At 41.9% G+C, this 20,373-nt stretch overlaps 2 protein-coding genes across 2 annotated transcripts; both read left to right on the forward strand.

The window, feature by feature from the left end:
- The first annotated feature begins 5,549 nt into the window (after positions 1-5,549).
- Positions 5,550-10,742, forward strand: krt18a.1 (keratin 18a, tandem duplicate 1). The gene is made up of 7 exons (XM_067526865.1): positions 5,550-6,100; positions 7,884-7,966; positions 8,306-8,462; positions 9,226-9,390; positions 9,480-9,605; positions 9,827-10,047; positions 10,166-10,742. The coding sequence occupies exons 1-7, from the start codon at positions 5,669-5,671 to the stop codon at positions 10,278-10,280; spliced, it is 1,299 nt and encodes a 432-aa protein (XP_067382966.1). The 5' UTR covers positions 5,550-5,668; the 3' UTR covers positions 10,281-10,742.
- A 1,400-nt stretch (positions 10,743-12,142) lies between these two features.
- LOC137139520 (keratin, type I cytoskeletal 18-like) lies at positions 12,143-15,418 on the forward strand. The gene is made up of 7 exons (XM_067526867.1): positions 12,143-12,806; positions 13,210-13,292; positions 13,377-13,533; positions 13,695-13,859; positions 13,948-14,073; positions 14,429-14,652; positions 15,161-15,418. Exons 1-7 carry the CDS (start codon positions 12,417-12,419, stop codon positions 15,285-15,287), a joined length of 1,272 nt encoding a protein of 423 aa, XP_067382968.1. The 5' UTR covers positions 12,143-12,416; the 3' UTR covers positions 15,288-15,418.
- The last annotated feature ends 4,955 nt before the right edge of the window (positions 15,419-20,373 follow it).

Consider the following 20,373-nt stretch of genomic DNA (forward strand, 5'->3'; position numbering starts at 1 on the left):
ACATCCATGCAGTCCATTTTTCACACACAATCCTCCAGAGAAAATCTAAATTTCCTGTACAGAACTCTTCATCCTACACCCTAATCAGTCTGCCCTGCTTCTCAACACACTCCCATCCATGACATTACTCCAATTCACTCAGAATCTGCCTTAAACCTGTCTAACCTTTGAATGCACCCTACAAGCCCCTGATTCAGTGCATATGTCAGTAAGCCAAAATGGTGCAACAAACATGACCATAAAAGTGAAATAAGGTAGCCTCATTAGTAAAAGTGTTGCATCTCTTTCTCAGACTATGTGTCGCCTCTTTAGACAAACCCAATGACACTTGCGAAGCAGCATGCAAACTCTTATCTCTACCGTCATACTTGTGTTTGGTATGCCAGCTATCTACCTTGAACACCTCCCCCTATGAGCTCTGCGCAAGAATGCAGCACTTAAGAGAAAAAAAATGTTTCAAATCGTATTTGTCTGTACCACATCTAGAACACATAAGAGAGTTCAGGGTTGCACTTTGATAACCTCTGCGGTGTGAGATAAATTGGAGGCCAAATACTGACCGAAGTTATGCAGCAGTTTGGACGTTCTTGTCTGAGTGTAGCTGATGTTTCTCCTGTGCTGTCTGGCTTTGGTTTGACCGAGTGACAAAAAGAATATTCTTGACAGAAAATCGATAATTTCTTCGTGTCGCTGAGCACTGGTTCTGTCAGGGCATGGGCCTTTTTTCCTAGCACAGGATCTGAGGCTCAGGGAATTTTGAAAAGCTTTTGTTGGAAACCAAGTTATTAGTTGAAACACAAGAGGAATACATTTCCATAATATTGTTGATACCAAGAACCTCCCACGTCACCACATTTTTCGTGATTCAAATCTTGCTTCATTTTCACGACCGCATACTGATTTTCTGACCTCACTCCACCCAGACTCTTGACCTCTGACCTCATCTTTCTTCTGTGAATCTGTCTGCTCCTCATCTCCAGTAAATGAGTGGCACCCTCATTCAACCTGTGGCACCCTTGTGCTAATTTTGGTTTACAGCTGCCGTACTTTACTCATATTTTTCATCGTCTGTCCCTTTTCATTTGCACCTTCTTCAAACTCGCGCACTATTTATTAAATCTCTCATAAAAGCTTCACAGCTTTGTGTGTCTTGTCTTGGCCACCTGCTGCCATGTCTGCCCCCTGCAGACTTGATCCACCCCTTGCTTCCTGGAATCAAGGCATTGAGTCTGCTCTTGTCATTTTCTCACACACACTGAAACCGTGACCCAGGTGGTTCCTGATCACAGATAGTCTCCGATCAGATCGGTGAGTCAAAACTGTCTGCACTTATGCCACAACACCTGATAAGAATTTTCCAAGCACCTGTAAATTTTCTTCACACAAGTGTTTTCCAGCTCTCTGTCCCCTGTGAATCATTGTGAGCTTCTTTATGCCGGTATCATCTCACAATGGTGTTGTGAGCTTTACCGACAGCGCTGTGTGTTCTCACATCCAGTCAGAGGTGTCTCATTATATCTTTGAGTGAGAATAGATAAGTGAATTCGTGATTAGTGTGAGTAGTGACTAAAGGCCTCTTTGTCGGTCTGCAGAGTTATTGGAAGTTTGTCAGAAGTCATTCACGATGGCTTGTCCTCCTACTGAATGAGATGTTGAGTGAGAGCCAAGCTGAGGTCAGATACTGCATGATCCCATGGCCAGGCCTATAAAAGAGGCATCTGAATGATCATTCTCTGGGGCGCTCTGATTTAGGACTTTTTCGTGGGTGTTCTGACCCCCCCGAGGTCAGAACAGAGCAGGGATGATCCGGCTGAACAAGAACTCCACAGTTCTCATAACTGTTCCAGCCAGCAAAGCTACTGGTAGCTCTTTTTTCCCTCTCTCCCATTAATGAATCACAATCAGATGACCGTGACTCAGACTCTGTTGCAAATGAGGGTATTACCTCGGCATCAACAGCAAACACAAGCCCTGTAACTAATGAAAAACTGTCCAAACAGGAAAGTGACCACTACTTAGGGAATTTCACGCTTACAGCATAAATGCCATATATAGCTATACACACCTTTTTTTACTCACATATGTAGTAAAAGTGAGAACATGGCCTTTGCTGGGCAATAGTTGTAATGCAGGTGTGACTCTCTTGTGACTTTGCAGACTCTGACTCCATCTTTATTAAATGACTCTGATAAGATGGAGCAAACAAGCCTCTCCGCTCCCGTGCCCAGCACCACACACGCTAACCAGTGATGTTTAGTGCTAACAGTGCACTTTCCATTCTCTTCGGATTTTAATCAGAGTTGCTGCAAGTTGCTTCTAGTTGTTCGTGATAGTTTACAGTAAATTAGGTGGTCGTGCAGTAAATGAAAGGGAAGAGAAAATGGGGGGAAAATAAAATTGGTCTGAAAATATCATATATTTTCATCTACTGTCTGCATTTTACAACTTTTTCAGTCTAATAAACATTAATTCTGTAAGTTTATATGTATACACACTCTATAACTTTATGACTTGTTTTGTGGGAACGGAGATTAGTGTGGGAGGGAAGCAATCATGGTGGGTGATGACTGTAGGGACAATGATTCAGGGCAAGCATTCTTGATACTGGGCCAGAACCTTTGAGGATGGTGGCATTGGTGCCTGCCAAAACCTGTATCAAAGGATTAAATAGGGTTTCTTGTAAAACATTTTAGCCGGATGTCTGCAAAAACTGGCATTTATCACTTGAAACATGACGCTTGAACTACCTTTTTTTTACTAGTGTGCAACAAAATTCTCAGAAATCAAAATGCATTTAAAACGCTGCACATCATCCTTATCATAACATGGGTGGCGTCGTCAACACCGTGACCATGTTGATATTATGTGTAATGAATGCTTTACTGACAGCTCGCATACAGCAATGGTTAGGTAATATGAGTAAAATGGAAAAAAACATTACTGTATTTCAAACACCTGGACGAAAGGTTTCTTTGTTTAGACTGAAGACTGAAACAAAGGGCATTATGTGAAACACTGTATCATTTTTTTAAATCTATGTACAAATATTAAAGCTACTTTTTTCCATCGTCTCAATTGACATTTGTCAGCCCGCAAGCTGGATTAGCTTGGTTGTCTGTTGAGACTGTCCTCCTGTCAAATACAAAACATGTTGTTTCTTCAAAAGATGACGAAAAAATACAAAGCACTGCTTGGCGACATGACGAGCCTGTGGTCATCATGAGGGGACAGGTTAAAGGTGGTGGAACACAGGACTTTTGCACAGGAAATGGGTTGAAGTCCAGTGGGAGACAGCTGTTATTGTTGTTGTTGCAACAGTCAGATGAAATCAGTACTTCATGAAATGACGTTAGGAAGTGCTGATTAGTGGGTCAGGCGGCACGGTGGGGGAGTAGATAGTCCTGCCGCCTCACAGCTAGAAGGTCCCAGGTTCGGATCCCTCATCCAACTGGCGTATCTGTGTGGAGTTTGCATGTTCTCCCTCTGCTCGCATGGGTTTTCCTCCGAATACTCCAGTTTCCTCACACATTTTAAATATATTAATGTCTAACTTTTGTTAAAACATTGAATTACATAAATAATCAGATTAAATTAGTATCTGCTAGCATTTGAAATACGGCCTTTATTGTACAGCACTGGATCACATGGGTAAGACACAAAACTGCGGTAATCTCCATCACTCATCTTGCACAGTGAGTATGAAACTCTTCACCCTTGAATTGCTCTATACGAATATCATCTCAGTACCTAAATCTTTGTTTTCTCTATCAGGTGTGGCAGCCGTGAGAGCAAGACAAAACACGGCGCCCATTGCTACCACGGCTAGACAAACAAAACCTTAAAAATGAACAAGAAAAAAGAAAGAAAGAAAAAAAAGAACCTGCAGCACTGCGGCGGCTTTTGTCTTCTCCTGGGATTATTCACTTCTAGGAAAGGAGATTTGGGATGTCCGATGCTTATCTTGAAATAAAATACGCAGGTTTTTGTCTTCTGTCTGTCACTCCACCTTAGGTATTATCTCTAGCTCTTGTTCTACATGTTATCACCTGTCTTTGTCGAGGTAAAGATGTCACAAAGCCTTTAAGAATACTGGGGGGTTTTGACGAATTTTGCATTTGTAATGTTTTTATTATTATAGTTTGAGGCAATTTCTTAGGCAGAATCCCTTGTTTTTGCTTTCTCAGTGACCGTACAGGGGTTGCTTTGATTTCATCGGGAGCACTTTATACTTTAATATCCTGCTGCATGTTCCTTCCTGAAAAACAAACAAAAAACTATGAGCAATGAATGAGACTGAACATGATTCCAGTCAAACAGAAAACGGTTAAGCAGCAATTGCGTTACAGGACAAGTTGATGCTAAAAAAAAGAGGCTGAGGGAGGCAAAACGCCAAGTTACGATTTCCAAATAACTATTGTTGCTTAATGGTTTGCACCCTCAGAAATCCGATTTTTAAGCTCTGGGAATAGACAGGTGTGTTCAAAGGAAACAAACAAACGAACGTAATTTTTTTTCTTAATGTTAAATAAGCAAAAAGAGCCAAGATTGCAAAAAGATGGATTCATGCATTTATTATAAGCCAACAACAAGTGACTCTGAAGGAATAGTGTATGGAACATGCCTGCAGGGGGGATGTGTGGAAGGTCTTTTGGTTTAGAAAAGTCATTGTTCCTATGAATCTACTAAGGAAACTGAGGAATTGTTCCTTTGTTTGACCATATCCTTAATGGCAGGGGGACAATCAAACACACGTCCGTCTATGCAGGACAGATAACACCCTCTACATAACATCTGGAGTTACCCAACACCTCCATACCTGTAATCTCAAATGAAACGTCTCGCTTCAACAGGTGTGACTGATCTCATCCACCCACAGTGACTTAACATCACGATGAAACCATTTGAGTGAATCGGCTGAAGTGACCGTCAAATGTCTCATGGGAATAATTGGGACAACTACTGTGGGGAGTGTGATGCAACTAACTGCTAAACATGTTGTCATAAGTGCAATGTGGGTGTTGAACTCAGAAATATGTGTTTATGCAACTTGATTTTATGGGACGTTATTGGCATTGTTGGAGAGCTGGCCCATTTGTGACTAACCCAAAAATATGTTCTCGCAGTATAGCTTCTTACGCAGGTAACTATCTTCAGAGAATATGTAATTTTTTTTTTAACCAGAAAAACTCAACATCTCATGTCAGTTTTTGAGCTTGTTGTGTAAAAGTTATAAAAACACCACAAAGTAGTACAAATCTACTGAGGGGCCTTTTTTTTTTTTTTTAACAAAAAGGTAAAAAGATGTCCTTGGGTTTTATTGTTTCATAAGGAAACTGCATACGTGTCTAATAAAAAGTCTAGTTGTGTGTTCCAAATCTCCTAGTTATTGAATCCTAGTGAGTCCTTAGAATTTGCCAACTTAGGAGGACTGTAGAGGACAAAGACATGAAGTCTGCAGCCTAAGTCTTTGAAAGAGGGAGGTGGCCAGTGGCTAAGGGGGAGTGGTCTTAGGGGCGGACCTGAGGGCCCACAAGGTTTATATAGTTTGAAAGCTTCACTCTCCTCCTGCCTTGTGTCTGTGAGCTCCCATTTCTGCCTGTCCAGCCAGCGGCTCGCTCTCTCTCTTACTCACAGTCTTTGTCACTGAGTCTTGTTCTCTCTAGCAACAATGTTATCCTCCAGTCAAACTACATACTCTATGCGCACCTCCACTTCTAGCAGGCCCTCTGCTATTTCAGCCCGCACTTCTGCTCCTGTGTACAGGGCCCGCAGTATCCATGGTGGAGCCGGTGGCAGAAACATCAGCATCTCCCACAGTGTCAGCAGTGGGCTGGGATCCAGTATGGGAGCGGGCTCTGGAGCTGGGGTCTTCTCCAGCAACGTCCAGGTGAGCGGAAGTGGTACTGACATCATGGGCAACGAGAAGTTTGCCATGCAGAACCTGAACGACCGGCTGGCAAACTACCTGGAGACAGTGAGGACCCTGGAGCAGGCCAACCACAAGCTGGAGATTAAGATCAAAGAGGCCCTGGAGAAGAGTGGACCTGACTTCAGAGACTACAGCAAGTACCAGGCCATCCTGGATGACCTGAGGAAGAAGGTGAGGAGGGGGGCTGGGGGAACGTGGTGAGAGCAGGACAGGGGGAATGTGTTGAACAAAAGCATATGAGGAGGGAGGAAGGGAGGGGTGGATGGGTGAGTAGAAAGATGAAACCTAATGCGAGATGTAATATGATAAAGTGTGTGAGCTTAACTAAGAACCAAATGGGGAGAACAGAACAAGGCAATTGATATCTTCAAAATATTTTCTGCAAATTTGTTGAAAGCCACATTTTCTGTACATTAGTGCCCTGAGTTGTTGATTGTAGATTTTTATCAGAAGGAACTGACTGAGATCCTGTTGGTCCTTGGTGCAGTCCCCACTGCTACTCTGTGGGTGGGGGGCTTAGGGCTGGACAGGAAACAGTACGGTGGAGGAATGTTGGAGAATCAGGGGTCACAGACACAGGAAAGCCAATAGAAACAAAAACAACCAACAAGGAAACAAGCGGAACCAGTGACTAGAGGTTGAAAATGATCAGCGTGCATCCTGCAGCCCAACACCACCCAAACCTTAACTACCCTTTTCCTTTTGTTTAGTGCAACTCAAACATGCATTGTTCACTGGACAATAAGCCATTACTACTCTGTGTATTCATAAAACAGAAGCTGATAAGGAATGAATGAAAGCAAACTCAGCTCAGGATCTTTTAAGGTGAAGCTTATTAGCTCAGCAATAAGTAATAAGTAATTAATCAGATAATATTTTTACATATACATCGAGCTTAGTGCAAAAAGATTTCAGAAGTGAAAGTAAATGATGGCATTACACAACCGGGAATATTTGTCAATCCTTAACTTCACCCTTTGTCCCACTGAGTTCATGTTAAAAGCATTAACAGACAGAATAACAAGTGGACTTTGTGACCCTGTACTTACTGCCACCTCAGTTAAGCTACACTTTGCCTTTTTAAGCAATGAGGTCAGTTTCCATATGGAACATTCCACTTCGGCTGCACTGGGCTCAACAGGAAAAACACTCAACAAGTGTTCTCACTGTAGGACAGTGTGCATGCGTCCAAACAGGACAAGAGAAGCCTTTTCCATGTTAGCATCAACGTCAGCTAACCCTCCCTTGAAACTCTGATACAAACCAAACAAACAAAGGGCAAAGAGAATTCTTCAATTCCACATCAGCAAAACTCTAGAATTTAGGTTTTATTTATTTCACTAACAGCCAGGGGCCTCATTTTAATAACAGAGGTCTGGGTCAAAACAGCTGCATTTTTTTTTTCTTTTGGTGTGTTGCAAAACTCCATCTGATGAAATATTAACTCTCTCAGCACAAGTCAATTACCCGTGCAAATACATGTATGTGAGCAAAATCACATGACAGATCACACATACACACACACACACACACACACACACACCACTAATTTCATAACCACCAAACCCAGGCAAATCACCTGCCTCCGTTCTAGCTGACTGGATAGATCCTGTTCAGCAGTGACAGGACAGTCGCTGCCTGGCAGCCACTGATTGGCTCTTGGACTTTGTCACCTGGATACTTTCCCTACCATCCACCTCTGCCATTATCTACAGTACTGATTGTTTAAGGAAATACTGCAGCCATCTGGTTTTTGAAGTGACCAACAGGCAATGTCCTCATTCACACATGCAGACATTGACACTGTTTCCACACGGCGTGCTAGTACTTAAAAAAAATACTTAGAACGTTATTTTTCAAGTGCAAACTGTGGCCAGTAAGAAAAAACACCATGTATCAAGAAAGGCCTTTGTGCTCAATTTGCAATTCTCTTTCTTTTGTAAAACTCTTGTAGGTGTTTGATGCAACAGTTGACAACGCCCGTCTGGTCCTGAACATCGACAACGCTCGCCTGGCCGCTGACGACTTCAGAGTGAAGTAAGGCCCACCCGCTTCACTACTAAATCTGTGGAAGACTAAGCTAGACAGCTGTGGGCACATCCTGTTTTCATGTTGAATGGGTAGTAGGATGAGTACACAGTGCCATGATCTAAAAAGACTGTTGTAATCATAAATCACCACCTTTGCATCATAGCCAGTGGAGGCGTTGCAGTTGTGTCGTAAATTAAATGCCATAGCAAACACAGCTGGCCTGCAGAGTTTGGAACATTGTATGTTGTGCAAATAGTAGCCATACGTTGCACATTTCAACTTCTACTCTGATAAGTCAAGTTTGAACGTTAGTGAGCCGCTCACCACCTGTCCCCTGCTGTTTAGATTCGAATCTGAGCTGGCCATCCGCCAGTCTGTGGAGGCTGATATCGTCGGGCTGAGGAAGCTCATCGATGACACCAACATGAGCCGCATGAACCTGGAGAGCGAGATCGAAGCCCTGAAGGAAGAGCTCATCCACCTCAAGAAGAACCATGAAAATGTGAGTGCGGCATTTGAAAGCGCCTGAAAACTAGGCGTCAAACTCAAACAAGTTGGTACCCAAGCATCCCTGGACACTGAAGTCTAAAGACTCTAAAGAAATCAGCCAACGGTTATGTTGAGCCCTGTAGACATTGTCAAAGCAAACATCCACACATTCTGTCAAACTAAATTAACATTTGCTTACTAACCTCCTTTAAAACATCACCGCCATGTGTGCTTACTACGCCACAGCTCCAACACATGCCGACAGCAGGGCGTTCATGAAAACAAGCTGGAGGAAACTTTAGTGGGAAGAGGGAGGTTTGTTAAGAAATCTGAAATATTTGTATATGAATTCTGTGGTGAGGCTCATTGTAAAAATGGTCCCCATCCATTTGGCAAGAGAAAAAACACCAAAGAATTCAAATTACTGTCATTTAAGTGCGTAAACCAACCAACCATTTGTTTACTGAAGGGAAATATTGAATTAAGTGTTTAGGGGCCCCAGGCACAGGCCTAGATGCATGACCCCGTATATTTACTTGACCCTAGCATGTAATTATAGTTGGAAGAGGCTAGAAGTCACAGCTGGGTCACAGAGCAATACAACACATCCATAATCCATAAGATCTACTGTCCATGAGAAACTGACAGTTTACCTTGTTTTATGTGGTTGCCAGACCAGATGAGCAAAAAAACCCAAAAAAACTAGGATTTGTGAATTTGTGAATACTCGTACTAATTCTTCTAATTGCTCTTGTATTTGTTGGGGGGGATTATAGGAAGTCATAGAGCTTCGCAACCAGATTTCACAGTCAGGAGTCCATGTGGATGTTGACGCTCCTAAAGGACAGGACCTGTCTCAGATCATGTCGGAAATTAGGGCCAAGTATGAGAAGATGGCACTGAAGAACCAGGAAGAGCTCAAATCGTGGCATGAATCCCAGGTAAACGATTAACAAGAAACAAATGTATCATCTACAAACCAGCAAAAAGTCCCTCAACTCATTTTCACTCATTGTTTCTTATGTTTTAGATAACAGAAGTGCAGACCCAAGTAACCCAGAACACAGAGGCCCTGAAGGGTGCCCAAGCAGAGGTGAATGACCTCCGCAGACAGATACAGACCCTGGAGATTGAGCTGGAGTCACAGAGGAACCTGGTGAGATGCACTCTGTCAGCACACACTTTATTAAACTCGACACACGCCTACCTTAGCTCCCTGCAAAGCCCAACTCAGCACTCTCACTTCAGGTTCCGCGCATTTGCTTCGTTGACACAAGCTTCACACTCTGGTGACCCATCACTAAGGAGCTGTCATCAGCGAGCCTGCTTTGCTGTGAAAATGTTTAACCCGTTCTTCTCTTTGTCCTGTGCAAATAGAAATCGTCCCTGGAGGGCACACTGAGAGACACGGAGATGCGCTACAATATGGAGATTGAGACCCTCAACAACGTCATTATCGGTTTGGAAGCTGAACTCACACAGTTGCGTAACAACATCCAGGTGCAGTCGCAGGAATACGAGGCTCTGCTCAACACCAAGATGAAGCTGGAGGCTGAGATTGCGACATACAGGAGGCTCCTGGATGGTGGAGACTTCAGGTACCTACGTTACTTCTATTATATTTCATATTTTTGATACATGACCACTGAGGTTCCTCATTCAGTCTGTCAGTGGAAGTTATTCAACATTTAATTTGTTCTTGATCTTTGTGTTCAGGCTTCAGGATGCGATGGAGGAGCAGAAAACAGTCAAGACCAAAGTTATGACCGTCACACAGACCCTGGTCGATGGCAAAGTGGTGAAGTCCAACACAGAGACCAAGGACTTTTGAAGACCTGAAATCAACCACTGAACAATAACAGTTACTAAAGTCATAACACTAACATGCCATTGGCGAAAACAAATCTCTTTTTCTAACCGGTTTTGTCGGCTTCTAAGTTGTAATCACTTCCTGGGTATACAGCTCTTCACAGGCTGATAAAAAAAACTGGACCAGAGGAAAACTAATTCATCTTTTATTTATTTCATTGTTATGCTATTTATGTGTTTGTACGTTGACTGGCAACGGTGTACAAAAGTCACAAATTGGAGAACTGTGAGCCATTTCTGAAACAAACTAAATCGGCATAAGAAAATGCCGAAGTGAAATTGAAATAATCATTTCAAAATAATTAGAGTCAGTTAAATTTAAATTTTTTTTATAGTTCATCATTTTTGGTTTTCTTTCTGTCCAGTTAGGTCTTCCTGTTGTGCTGTGTTCTGCCGTTTCAATAAAATCATTTTGAGAAACGTATCTTATTGTCCACATGTCTCATTTAAAATTCATCTTCCCAATCAACTCTTCATTACAACCAATATACATAGTGCCAGCAAGTGCATGTAGAACCTTACGTTCAGTCCCTTTCTTTTATTTTAGTGAATCCACTGTACAACTTATAAGGCCCTGGGGAAAGAAAAGTCTGGTGATAACTAACTTGGCAAAACCAAACAAATAACTCCAAGCACTAATTCTGGAAAAATAGTTTATTATATGAAAAGGGGTAATTCTACTTTTTACCTTTTGAAGATAACATTATAGCGTTATAAACCACTGGCATAGACCTTATCAGTAACTCATGCTACTCTGTTAACCTGATGCAATTGCCTTTACTTGTGCGATTTGCATTTTTGGACTGAAGACCTACTTAAAGGATAATGTGCAATTAGTGTAATTCTATATTTTTCTAAAAAACTGGGGCTTTCAGAAACACCAAAACCAGTTTGTAACGTAACACTGACCTGCTTAATCCACCCAGCTGCCCAGAGTTTGCAGTTCTACTGGCTTGGCAAACACAACCATGACTCTCACTTAAGACTCAGTTGCATTCTGATACTTTTTTCATAAAGTTCACAAGGAGAAATAGGTGAGACATGAGTCATACATGGCATTTAAGGGACATACATGGCTTCTTTTTTCTACTTTGGAGAAGAAGATGAGCAAGACTAGATCTATTCTGGAGCAGAGTGTGAGTTTCTACACTCAGTATACAGCATTGCTACACCTAGATAGAACTAATGCAGCCCTCTAATTTAAAAAAGGGACTTTCAAGAGAAACATATCAGAAGGAAATAGAAACTAAAATGAGGCTGAAATGAGAATCACAACTTTGTGTCTGAGCAAGCTTTGAGCTGTAAAATGTTTCTCAGGGAAAGTGTATATTTACCATCACACAAAAGTGAAATCGTTCCCAACACATATGTGAACTGTAGTTTTTTTAATAAGTCTTCTTTAAGTAAACTTTAGGGCCAAGTATTACACTTTTTAGTAAACTTTACGTTGCAAATATATACACTTATATATATATATATATATATATATATATATATATATATATATATATATATATATATATATATATATATATATATATATATATATATATATATATATATATATATATATACATATATATATATATATATGTATATATATATATATATATATACACTTTTGGTGATTAATTACAGCATCAAGACCTGAAGCAGGTTTGTGTATACGCTCAAATATTACATCAGACATTTGGACATCAGTATAGTAGAGGAACATGACACTGATGTGCAATTAGCGTTTTTTTAATTCAAGACAACCCACCTGTTAGTGGGATCAATCATCGTTTCCCAGGGTTTTTTTTTTATGCCATTTGTTGGTTGTTAGAGCTTCTACACACCCGCTATGAAAAATATGAGGACACCTTTTATTGATGGAGAAACTGATTTACAGTGGGTGTTGTGGGGACAAAGTCTAAATAAGAAGGCTGAAGGTAAAAAAAGTAATATAGATTGTAAAGGAGTGGTGGAAAGATAAATTGCTTTTCAGAGTGATATATAAGGCCCCAGGACTCTCGTCTGTTCTCTAGTCTCCACTGCCACACTCTTCTCTGCCGGCAGGACACGCTGCTTCTTCCTCAGAACCACTCTGCTTTTCATAATGGAGCCCCTGATTAGAGGGCAGGTTCGCATTAGTGATCGTCTGCATAGAGAGCGATTCTACCCCCACAGTGTCAGCGGAGGGGCAGACGGCCATGGAACCAGGATCTCCACTGTCGCCTATGGGAGCAGGGTTGGCGGCGCGTTTGGTCGTGGATTTGACTACGAATCCTCTGGGCCCACTTCTGAAGCCCTGGCCATCGCAAATGAGAAGACTACCATGCAGCACCTGAATGACCGCCTGGCCAGCTACCTGGAGAAAGTCAGGAACCTGGAGATGGCCAACAGCAAGCTGGAGAGCAAGATCAGAGAGACAATTGAGAAGAGAGGCCCATTGGAAGGGAGGGACTACAGCAAGTACTATGCCACCATTTCAGACCTGAGGGAAAAGGTGAGTCAATGAATCAGTCAGTCTTTGTAAGGTTTACTGCATAATGCTTTCTGCAAAGTCTAACAAAGTACATCAGTGATTACTTCGAAGTACCTGCTGCACTTCAAAGCATTTATATCGCTCGGTCTGATTCAGAATTTATTGCCTGTATTGTCACCCTTATCTTTATGTCCATGTTGAGAAATGATAGATGTCAAGCGGGTAGGCTCCTTAGTTCTTTTATATTTTATAGTTTTCAAATTATGTCTCTCAGCTTGATTTGATAAAGACATAGAAACATTAGGCTCTAAACAGACAGAGATGCACAAGCACGACAGATTAAGCAAACTGACTGGGAGAATGGAATAGCAGTGCGCTTCACATACTGAAGATCACAAAAAAAAAATGATTTCATTTCTTTCAGATTTTTGACACGATCAAGGGCAACGGACACTTAGCTATCAAGCTTGACAATGCACGCTTGGCTTCAGATGACTTCAGAGTCAAGTGAGTGTTCAGTTTTTTGTTTTTTCGTGGCAATTAATTTTCCATCCAACGTATGCATATCTGATTTAAAGTATGTGCGGTCAGGATGGAGAACGAGTTGTCCCTGCGTCAGGTGGTGGAGGCGGATGTTGCCAGACTGAGGAAGCTTCTGGATGACACCAACATTGTCCGTCTGCACCTGGAAAGCGACATTGAGTCTCTGAAGGAAGAGTTGATCGCCCTGAAGAAGAATCATGAGACTGTGAGCAACATTAGTGAGAAATCATTTGCATGATTAGAACTATTGTTGGTGTAGTCCTACTGAAAAACAAGATGAACTTTAAAAGTTCCTTAACCTCTGCGCTGCACAGGATAACCCCGATAACACTGTGCCAGACTCCCTGACTTTTCCCTCCTCAACAGGATGTTGTAGAATTGCGTGCTCAGATGTCCCAAGCTGGCCTACAGGTAGATGTCGACGCTCCTAAAGGACAAGACCTCGCCAGGATCATGGAGGAGATGAGGGAGAAGTATGAAAAGATAACACTAAAGAACCAGGAGGAGCTGCAAGCGTGGCACGGATCTCAGGTGCAGCAGAATTTATAGGCAATGCATGTCCATGCATGGCACCTCATGGGTCTGTTGAAGTGCTGGATGTGTTTTCTCTTGCATCCAGATCACAGAGGTGCAGGTTCAGGTGACTGAGAGCACAACAGCCCTGAAGGACGCTACAAGTGCACTGAGTGAAACTAAGAGGGAGTATCAGGTGCTGGACATTGAACTGCAGTCTGCACACAGTCTGGTAAGCATCAGTATACTTGTTTCCATAATTAAATATCTACATTTTCAATAAATCAACTGACATTTTTTTCTCATAGTCTAGAATGGGATTATCTATGTTTCTTTTGCACAGAGCTAAACATTAAACGTCTATTTTAAATTGGCTTATGTTTGGCTTAAATGGTATCATTGTTGAGTTTCAGAGGAGTTCGTAGGTGGATTTTGTTGCCAAGCTACCGGTCTCCCTGTGTTCCCAGTTTCATGCTTAACTAACCTGCTGCTAACTGTGGCTTTACTTTAATTATACAGACAGGACAGGTATCTATTTTCTACACGGTCGAGTGGGTAATGAAATTTCTCTTTCACCTCTCGGTCAGAACTTGTCCTTGGAGGCATCTCTACGTGACACCGAGATGCATTACAACGCGGAGTTGGAGAAGTACAATGCTATCATCCTGAGGCTGCAGGAGGAGCTGACTCAGATACGCGCTGACATCCAACAGAACACAAGAGCATATGAGCACCTGCTCAACATCAAGGTGAAACTGGAGGCTGAGATCGCAGAGTACAGGAGGCTGCTGGATGGTGAGGCAGATTTAAAGTGAGTATGAGCAGAGGACGAACTCCAAATAGTAAAATTGTCTCTCAAAATAACTTTTTGGTAACTCAAAATATTTAGGTCCTCACAATAATAATGACTGAAAATTTAAAAAAGAAGGTAACTTTGCATATGGTGGATCCAAGTCCAAATATTGAAAAATACCTCATTATTTGAGACACAGGACCTTTTCTGTTCGTCCCAGTGGCAGAAACATTCATTGCTCACCATTGTGAGACGACTGAGATAAGAGCGTTCGTCCCTGGAACGTTTTTGCAAATTTGATTCAAATAAGCTTCATGCAAACATGAGGTGACTTTGATATGGAAAGTAAAAGTATTAAAAGTCTTTTCCCACCGCTTACATTTTCAACTGCTGAAAATTTGTATGAATATCAGATATGAATTGGGATTTTAACCCAGCTAATAAACCAACTTAGTTTTTTTTTTTTTTCTCATAACAAAGATCAAACTCGAAATGATTTGACTGTTTTTCTCTTTTTTTTTCCCAGACTGGAGGATGCAGTTGATCAGAAGGTTGTCCAGACCCAAGTGGTGACGGTCACTAAGACTCTGGTGGATGGCAAATTGGTGTCCGAGAGCAAGGACGTCCAATCCAGGGAAAGCGTTGTTAGTTAAAAGCTGAAAACAAAAATACTTTGCAACAGAAAGAAAATGAAACGTGTGACATCAAAACAATCAACACAATCGTCTTGACTTAATAAAAGATGTGTAATTTCATATTGAGAAATAAAAATTCCCCTAGCTTAGATAGTCTCATGTCTTTACATTACACATGAAGCTACTAAGAGCTGCTCTTATGCTAAGCTAGGTTTAGTAGAGTGGGATCCATGGATGGATGATTAGGACCACATATTGGGTGGAAACAAGGATTTCTGTTTACTCCAGTTAAAGTTGCTCATTGGTGCTTAAGTTGAGATAAACCTTATTCTCTAACATTACTCAGATGATCCCCACGCTTCATCGTCCCCATCATTTACTCATAAATTTGAACAGAAACAATTGATCCTACAGCCTTTCTACACTTTCCAAATGACACTAGGCCTCGTGAGTCAAATTCTGAAAATGTGAAAAAAACAATCCAAAGGGGTTTGTCACCATTTTTTTATTTTTTTTAGCTGCTCCTTTTTTAATGACTCTGTATGAGAAAAAAAATCCTTTTGGTGCCTTTGCTCATCATGTGATCAACAAGGAAGCTGAAAATCTCCTCACTGCGCAGCACTGATCCTGCAGCAGCCTTGTCGGGTTTGCTCTTTGCATCCAACTGACCAGAGGAAAGTGACTATGCTTGTTTCCCAAAATGTTAAACTATTTTTAAGTTCCACTCTTACTCTCACTTACAGAAACAGAATGAAGCAGCTCCTCTTTTATGCCCATGAAACTGGTCGGCCCCGCGCCCCTAACAAACACACACGCACACACACACACACACACAGCGAGTGCAGGAAATTCTTTCAGCTTCTGAGAAAATCACATTCTGATCTGCACTTCTTCAGCTTTCTCCCATTATAGACAAACCGTTCGTATTCCCATGCCATTTCTGAGCAGATCAGTTCACCCTGTGCCTCTGCTTTGTGTTTATGTACTTTCACATTAGTCACTCTAATTCCTGTGTACTTTTTGATACAAACGTTTGGTCTCAGATGAATCACTGCATATCTTTCTCTCAATACGCATGTCAGATGTTGTTAATAGAAATGTGGGGAACAACACATGCTGGTAATTGGCTGGAGATGCTTTGGATTGAGCTTAACCTTTACAAATCAATGCACTGTTCATCACCACAGTGTCACAAATTTGGGGATAAAAAAATCATTGCAGCATTCAACACGCACTGTTTATAACCCTGTCATAATCTTTTCAACACTGGTTTTTCCCAACTGACAATAAGTACACGTTCTATTTTGTTCTACTTTCCACTGTAGTGCTATTTGGCCGGCAGCTGTGACAGCGTGCCCGTTGTAAGTAAGTGGCTTTTTGTGTCAGTATCATTATCCGTTGTTAGCAGTGAAGCCGTAAAGCTGTCCTCCCTGACACTGTGGGACGTTATAACACCCAAACGCTTCGCTTTAAGACTTGGCAGACAAACCGCAGCTAGTGAACGAGAAATTCCAAAGAAAGAGAAGAAAAGGAGAGACAGGGGTAGGAGGATAAATGAGTGCATGTCTCTGCTGCATGTTTGGGATGCCACAGTGGGCCCCAATGAGATCAGGCTGAACAATATGTTTCTCTGGAGGGAAAGATGAGAACCAGTGAGAGGTCATGTCGCTTAGTCGTGTTCCTTATCCAGAACAATAAAACAGGTGAGGTAAAAAGTCTTTAACGCCGCATGTGCCGGCTGCATGCAGCCCAAAACGTCATTACGAGTCGCCTGTGTTGTGTGCAGCCGGTGAATGTATGAGTTAACAAAGTGTGAGAGCGTGAGAATGCTGAGTTATGGCTTGTTTGCAGGCTCATTGTTGCAAGACTAGCAAGTTTCCAAGTCCATTTATGGTGTGTTTCAGAATCTAATCAACCCCAGAAGTGTTTGGTTTCCAAGTTTAATCAGCTGTTTCTGTTCCCTGCCGCACAGGGATATAAATTCACCAGAAGTGCAACTAATTTGATCCACGAAGAAAATTCATCAAGCAGCTAAAAACTACTGCTGTCATGACGAGTTTAAAAAAAACATTAAGATGGCAACTGTCAGAGAAAATGATTTTCACAAAACACAAATGAGTTTTATTCCAATATTTAAGCATCTTCCATGGTTTTTTTTTGTTTGTTATCCAATTCGAGGGCATCATTGCAGAGCAGACTGTAAAACCCACAGAAGCAAAGTTTACATCTGTCATTGTGTGTTTAAGCGCCGTTCCCAAATATCATGTTTTACTTAAAATGCTTCTCTTCTCTTTGGATTAATATAACACATTTCCCTGAGATACCATAAACCTGTTGCGTACTTATGGCTAACTGTGAATGTAATCACGTTTACTTATTACTGGTTTTGTATGCTTACTAAAGCCTGACTGCTTCCAACAAAACTCAACAAGGAAACAGAGTGGATGCAAAATGAATGATATAAAACTACGGGGGATTTCGGTTTGCTTCGTCCAAGCCACATCCTCGAAGCATTGTATTAGTTTCAACTGAACTTTAGCCTGCATTTTGGCACACAATCAGGAATGTGGATTTTGTCCCTTACAGTGTGTATCGCTTGCAGAAGTTATCGCTTCACAACCAGTCTGGGCATGAACGATGAATGAAGAAGCTGATAACTTGATTCACACATGCGAATGCATTTTACAAGTGACAGATGAAGCATATCCATCACTGTTGCAAGAACATTGCATCACTCAGAGTGTAGAAATTCATGAAAGTCTATTTATTAATGTTCTCAGGAAACCCAGCCCCTTTTACTTAATGTCCACAAGGACTGTAAAAGGTTATCGGCATCTGTCGTGGATTAAGACAAATGATTTTAGTTGACAAAAAGCAAGTTCAATAAGAACTTCCTCCACGTTGAGTGTGAGTCACTGCTCACAAGTCAAAGGGCTGCAGTATAAATGAGAACTGTTTAATCTCCCTTTTCTGCAATAAAACCGTTAACGGGGCTGACATAGACAAACCATGAATCATCACACACACACGCACATTCTCCGTCTTTCCCTTTAGCTCACACAACTGCTGGGTGTGTCGGGTGTGGATCAGTCACTCATCCAGTGGTCCCTGCACACTGGGCCTCCTTCCAGTGGGAGTTAAAGAAGTGAAGGGTGGTGCAGGGGTGCAGTGGTGCAGGGAGAAGGGTGTGGTGTGTGTCTGTGCTTTGGAAAAAGGTTGGGAAAGTTGAGGACAGCAGGATTAATGAAGGGTGACAAGAAAAGAGAAAGCAAGTGATGAGAAACAAGAAGTTGGACAGGAGAACGGAGGTGAAGTGATGCAAATACAATCAAAGCCGTAGTAGAATCACTGTGATTGGCAGGAATAAATCTTCTGTGCCAGACGCATACAGAAACCAAGCCTCATAAAAGGAAGTGTTCATAATCAAAGGATACAATCAAAACCCAAACAGTAGTGAGTAAACACTCGGCAAATTCAAAGACTGACTCACCACGATCTTCCGCCTCTCACGACATCACAGACACGATAGATTAGAAAACAGTCTAATTTCCCCCTAAATGAGTTCTGGGAACAGCAAATATTTAAACTAAACAGTTACTGTAAGCCTCCGCAGTGATTTGAGCTGCTTGTTTGGCAAATGAGCTGAGTTGTAGAGGTTAATGGCAATGGCGAGGCCCTGGGAGGAAAAAAGTAAAGTGTGGGGGAGAAACGAAGAAAATGAAAGGAGTCACAGATGATAAAGGGGAAATACGAAGTGTGGAGGAGCTCAAATGTGAAGAGAGCAGAGATGTAGGAGGCGCACAGGTCAGATTAAGAACAGAACTTGGCAGCATGGTGCTGCTTTCTCTCCAACTTTCATTTTCCAGTCCTTGGAACTGCATGGAAAAAAAAAAAGAACTGGAAATGCAAGTTGCTCAAAATGCACACTGAAGAGCTGAGTTGGCTTTGCTTGTTTAGTGACTCATGTGTCTGGTCTCTGTGGAAACCAACCCAAAAGAACCGAGCGACCGGAAAGTTGCAGGCCGTACACCCGAAGCAGTAGCATGATTACCACCTATCCTCTGCTAAAAATACATTTTCTGCAGCTCTCTGGTGTAGAGGAATTCCTCCGTGGAGCAAAATAAATGGCAACGTTAAAAAAGTCTTTTCGTCGTTACACTTGAAACTCTTTCATTAACCTTGACATTCTTTGAATAAGTAACTATCTCGCATTCCAGAGCAAAGGGTAAATGATTAAAACGGAGTGAGAACATGTTGCTGAGTTCCAAGGTAAAAGATGTGAGAAGTTTCCGTGTGTGCACGGTTTCAATGCGTTGAAATACCACATACAAAAACACAAGTGAGCTTCAAATGGCTTCAACAAAACTATATGTGTTTGTTCAAATCACATCTGTGTGTTTTTACAGTGCTTGGGATTATAACTTTTTTTTAATGCAGAGTTTAAAAAGTATTTTACGGCTATTTTAAGAGTGAAGTGTGGTGGAGGACATGTGCCGTTTTTAGCAGCACTCGGCAGTGAGCATGAGCTATAAACACCATAAGGCCACAAGCTCAGCTCCACCCTAACTTCTCTCATCACTCCCTCTGTCCACAACATACAGGGTGGCCCGTAGCTTTTTGGCGTGAGTGACAGAGTGCACCATCTTACATTGTCACAAGAGACAAGGGTAACCACCAAGCTGAGAGACTACAGTGTCTACATTTGTCCCCTTCGGTAGTTGCTGCCATCAGGTGAAGAGGCATCAGGCATCAGCAATAAGTAAAGGCAATTCATGGTTGGGTTTCTTGTCTACGTTGGGGATTGTTGAAAAAAATGCTTTTTCCTTTAACACAACTGCGTGTCTTTGGACCATAAGAGGAAATCTGAGTCCCCACAGAAAAGCAACGCAGGCGTGGGAAGAAAATTTAAACTCCACATGGGAATGCTTGGTGAAATAAAACCAGAGAGCTTCTAGTTGTGAGACTGCAGCATTAACCAGTCCACATCCTAAAATTACATGTACCGTATCCAGCCAAGACGGAAACCGCAGTAAAACTAAGCAAAGTGGCAGGATGAGCATAGATTTGGACAGTTAGCAAACAGTAGTCAGGGTCCGCTTCAGCA

The sequence above is a fragment of the Channa argus genome, chromosome 13 (genome assembly GCF_033026475.1).
Source record: "Channa argus isolate prfri chromosome 13, Channa argus male v1.0, whole genome shotgun sequence".
Taxonomy (NCBI): domain Eukaryota; kingdom Metazoa; phylum Chordata; class Actinopteri; order Anabantiformes; family Channidae; genus Channa; species Channa argus.

Bases quoted from the DNA above. Each gene is read 5' to 3' on its own strand.
- krt18a.1 (XM_067526865.1), top strand. From the start codon at position 5,669: ATGTTATCCTCCAGTCAAACTACATACTCTATGCGCACCTCCACTTCT. The intron at 9,391-9,479 runs GTAAACGATTAA...CTTATGTTTTAG, and splicing joins AATCGTGGCATGAATCCCAG to ATAACAGAAGTGCAGACCCA. The intron at 10,048-10,165 runs GTACCTACGTTA...CTTTGTGTTCAG, and splicing joins CTGGATGGTGGAGACTTCAG to GCTTCAGGATGCGATGGAGG.
- LOC137139520 (XM_067526867.1), top strand. From the start codon at position 12,417: ATGGAGCCCCTGATTAGAGGGCAGGTTCGCATTAGTGATCGTCTGCAT. The intron at 13,534-13,694 runs GTGAGCAACATT...CCTCCTCAACAG, and splicing joins TGAAGAAGAATCATGAGACT to GATGTTGTAGAATTGCGTGC. The intron at 14,653-15,160 runs GTGAGTATGAGC...TTTTTTTCCCAG, and splicing joins GATGGTGAGGCAGATTTAAA to ACTGGAGGATGCAGTTGATC.